Source organism: Oncorhynchus nerka, unplaced genomic scaffold, assembly GCF_034236695.1.
Source record: "Oncorhynchus nerka isolate Pitt River unplaced genomic scaffold, Oner_Uvic_2.0 unplaced_scaffold_909, whole genome shotgun sequence".
Lineage (NCBI taxonomy): Eukaryota > Metazoa > Chordata > Actinopteri > Salmoniformes > Salmonidae > Oncorhynchus > Oncorhynchus nerka.
In genome coordinates, this window is record NW_027040391.1 from 259,188 (window position 1) to 262,955 (window position 3,768).

Genomic DNA, 3,768 nt, shown 5'->3' on the forward strand with positions numbered 1-3,768 from the left:
AAAATTTTCGAAATTGTTGCATTTATATTTTTTGTAAAGTATATAACGTTCACTGCTGCTGCTTTACCTGCAGTCTAACACTAAGCAACCAGTCTAGGGTTCCTTTGTAGCGCAGTTGGTAGAGCATGGTGCTTGTAAACGCCAGAGTAATGAGTTTGATTCCCAGGTCCACATACATTAGATTTCTGCACGCATGTCTAAGCTCATTTGGATAAAAGCTTCTGCCAAATGTCTTATTATATGAACATTTGTTGTTATTTTATGTGAGTGGGAAAGCACAGAGTTATTTATGTAGAGGTCATGACAGGGACCGACTGATGTTCTTTCAGCCCCGCCTCTTCGCTAGTTGAGGGCATGCGCAGTAGCTATGGCACTCTTCTCGGGGCATGCGCAGTAGCTATGGCACTCTTCTCGGGCATGCGCAGTAGCTATGTTCCTCTTCTCAGGGCATGCGCAGTAGCTATGTCCCTCTTCCCGTCGTCAGAGAGAGACTAGCTGGGGCCAAGCGAGAGGACGATGAGGAAAAACGACACTAACTAGAAACCGTCGAGATGGATTCAAACAAGTTTCTGTGTGCTAAGAGGATGTTTATCCAGTGATGGGTGTCTGACTGAATTGTCCAACAACAAACCAGAGTCTCGGAGAGAAGACTCATCGTCTGGTGATGCCATCGATGGAGGTGATCTCTTACCACACAGCTTTTGACGCTGAATTTGGCACTAACGTTATAATATTCACTTCAAATAATTTAATCCAGTGAGATATTCATATTATATTTAAGATATGATTTGGGTGTTGTTTAACAAACGTTTCTATAAGCGTCTCTTTGTAGTTTACATTTCAGCTAGCTATAAAACATAGGTAAGTTAGCTTGGTTGTTGTTCTGGACATGTCTGAGCTAATATTTAGTAATTCACTTCATTATCGACAGTTTATCAGACGTGAAGTGCTCGACTACTGAAAACAGAAAATAACATCGACGTCCTTGCTTTGTTGTGATTTATTGTGGGACTGTCACCTTGCTTACATTAGCCATCGTTGGCTAACTATTAGGTAACTATTAGCTAGCTAACCTCTGACTACATTAACGTTATTTATGCCTGGCTATAACAACCATCTTTCATTTAGTAGCTACACAGCTAGTCACTTCTTTGCCCTGTTACTGGCTTCGTGTTGTTCACAAGATGCATCAACAGGACTTTTCAGTAGATTCCTCTGGGTCTAGGAAGATGTCTTTCCACAATAGAAGAGGCAGTAACACCACCGGTAGTGGCGGTGCATCTGGGTCTGCTGCAGGTAGCAGTAATGTAATTCCCACTGATGATTATCAGACAACTAGCCAGGCTGGGTCCTCCTCCCCTGAGCCGCACCACCACCCCCTGAGCCTTAACCTCCCCCAGTCCGGGTCTCAGGTGAAAAAAAAGAGTGGCTTCCAGATAACTAGCGTGACCCCGGCCCAGGTCTCTGTTAGCACCAACAACAGCATAGCGGACGACACAGAGAGTTATGATGACATGGATGAATCCCACACAGAGGACCTGTCCTCCTCTGAAATGCAGGAAGTGTCCGTACCTCGGGACACCGGCGTCCCTGAGAGGAGCTCCTCGGACGAGACCCTCAACAGCCCCCATGGGGTGGAGACCCCAGGCGCAGTGTCCCCTAACGAACCCCTGAACCCTCACTCCCTACCCCAGGACCCTCACTCCCTACCCCAGGACCCTCACTCCCTACCCCAGGACCCTCCGTGCGAACCCCTGCAGCCTCAGGGCCCTCCGCAGCCTGGTAACATGGTGAATGGGACTGTGCATAATCTGCAAGAGAATGTGGTGCCAGCAGCCTTTACTGTCTCAGTGGCAGAGGGGAGTTCCTCTGAAATGGCTGGGCCCAACCAGACTCAGATGGGGCAGGGTATGGTGGAGAATACCACTGCCCAGTTTTCTGTTACCATCACTGCTGCGCCAGGCATGGATGTGTCATCCATAGTCAGTGATAGTGGTGCCCCTCCCTCTGCGGGCCCAATAATCTTTGACAGTAGTGGAGGCCGGCAAGTGACATCCAGTGGAGTAGGGGCTCTCCCTGGAGTCACAGGGCCCACCAATAGCACTCAGATTGGGATGTCAGTAGCAGTGGCACAGCCTGTGACCTCCAGCACCCAGACACAACAGACTCAGACCCAAGCCACTCCGGGTTCTCGCTTCAGAGTGGTGAAGCTGGACTCTAACTCAGAGCCGTTCCGCAAGGGAAGATGGATGTGTACTGAGTACTATGAGAAGGAGGTTCTCCCTGCCGCGCCCACTTCTGACCCAGCCCCTGCACCCAGCGCTGGCGGCCCAGAGAGCCAAGCAGGGAATGGAAGTGTGGTGGCCGGTGTTGTCCAATACGGAGGCATAGAGATGGGAGCAGTGGCACCCCAGACCGCGCAGCCATACCAGCACCAGGACTACACCAGTCCTGAGACTGTCCAGAATTCTCTGCAAGCCCACATGGTCCCTCAGGACCCTAACCCTCTCCTGTTGCAGCAGACCAGCATGGTCCCCCATGGTACTCTACCAGCAGCCCCTCAGGTGAATGCCCAGGGCGCTAGGAGTCAGGCCATGCCCCAGCAGATGCCCTATGATATGGAGCATGCCCATACAGGGTACCCCACGCCCCAGTTCCCAGCGGGGCTAGTGTGCCAGACAGGCAGCCGGCCTCCAGACTTCATCCAGCCTACGGCTCCTCTCCAGTCCCAGGTCCTCCTCCCACACCCTGGCTCTCTTGGGGTGTCCATGCCTGGCCCGGCCGCTGTCCCTCAACCCCTTCAGAGTCAGCTCCAGAACCTCCCAGCTCAGCAGCTGCACCCTCACCCCCAGCACCCCTCCGCCCCTTTCGTGACCACACTCCGTGCCGACCTCCAGCCCCTCCTTACTCACAGGGTTCCCCTCAGCCACACCAGCCTGGCCCAAAGCGGGGCTCTGTACGGGGGAAGCATCCCCACCCTAACGGCATCCCAGCTGGAGGATGCCCAGAGGCTGCTGTTCCAACACCAGTCCCTGCTGACGCTGCCCCGGCTGGGGGGCCGCTCCATGGAGAGCATGGGGATGGCTGGAGATGCCAGTGCCTTAGTGGCCGCTGCTGCAAGCCTGAGGACACAGTCTGCAGATGGAGAGGAGGACAGGTAAGGATGGATGGCCTCTGTGTTGGAATTAGAACTGTTGAAGATAGCTGAGGCTATATAACATCAGACTGCTTTAAAGGTCCAATGTAGCTGTTTTTCAGTATGACATCATAGACTGTTTTAAAGGTCCAATGTAGCTGTTTTTCAGTATGACATCATAGACTGCTTTAAAGGTCCAATGTAGCTGTTTTTCAGTATGACATCATAGACTGTTTTAAAGGTCCAATGTAGCTGTTTTTCAGTATAACATCAGACTGCTTTAAAGGTCCAATGTAGCTGTTTTTCAGTATAACATCAGACTGCTTTAAAGGTCCAATGTAGCTGTTTTTCAGTATGACATCAGACTGTTTTAAAGGTCCAATGTAGCTGTTTTTCAGTATGACATCATAGACTGCTTTAAAGGTCCAATGTAGCTGTTTTTCAGTATGACATCATAGACTGCTTTAAAGGTCCAATGTAGCTGTTTTTCACTATGACATCATAGACTGTTTTAAAGGTCCAATGTAGCTGTTTTTCAGTATGACATCAGACTGTTTTAAAGGTCCAATGTAGCTGTTTTTCACTATGACATCATAGACTGCTTTAAAGGTCCAATGTAGCTGTTTTTCACT

At 50.3% G+C, this 3,768-nt stretch overlaps 1 protein-coding gene across 1 annotated transcript; it reads left to right on the forward strand.

Annotated features, from left to right (window-relative positions):
* Nucleotides 1-456: 456 nt before the first annotated feature.
* LOC115116645 (TSC22 domain family protein 1-like) lies at nt 457-3,391 on the forward strand. The gene has a single exon (XM_029645137.2). The coding sequence runs from the start codon at nt 1,185-1,187 to the stop codon at nt 3,159-3,161; it is 1,977 nt and encodes a 658-aa protein (XP_029500997.2). The 5' UTR covers nt 457-1,184; the 3' UTR covers nt 3,162-3,391.
* The last annotated feature ends 377 nt before the right edge of the window (nt 3,392-3,768 follow it).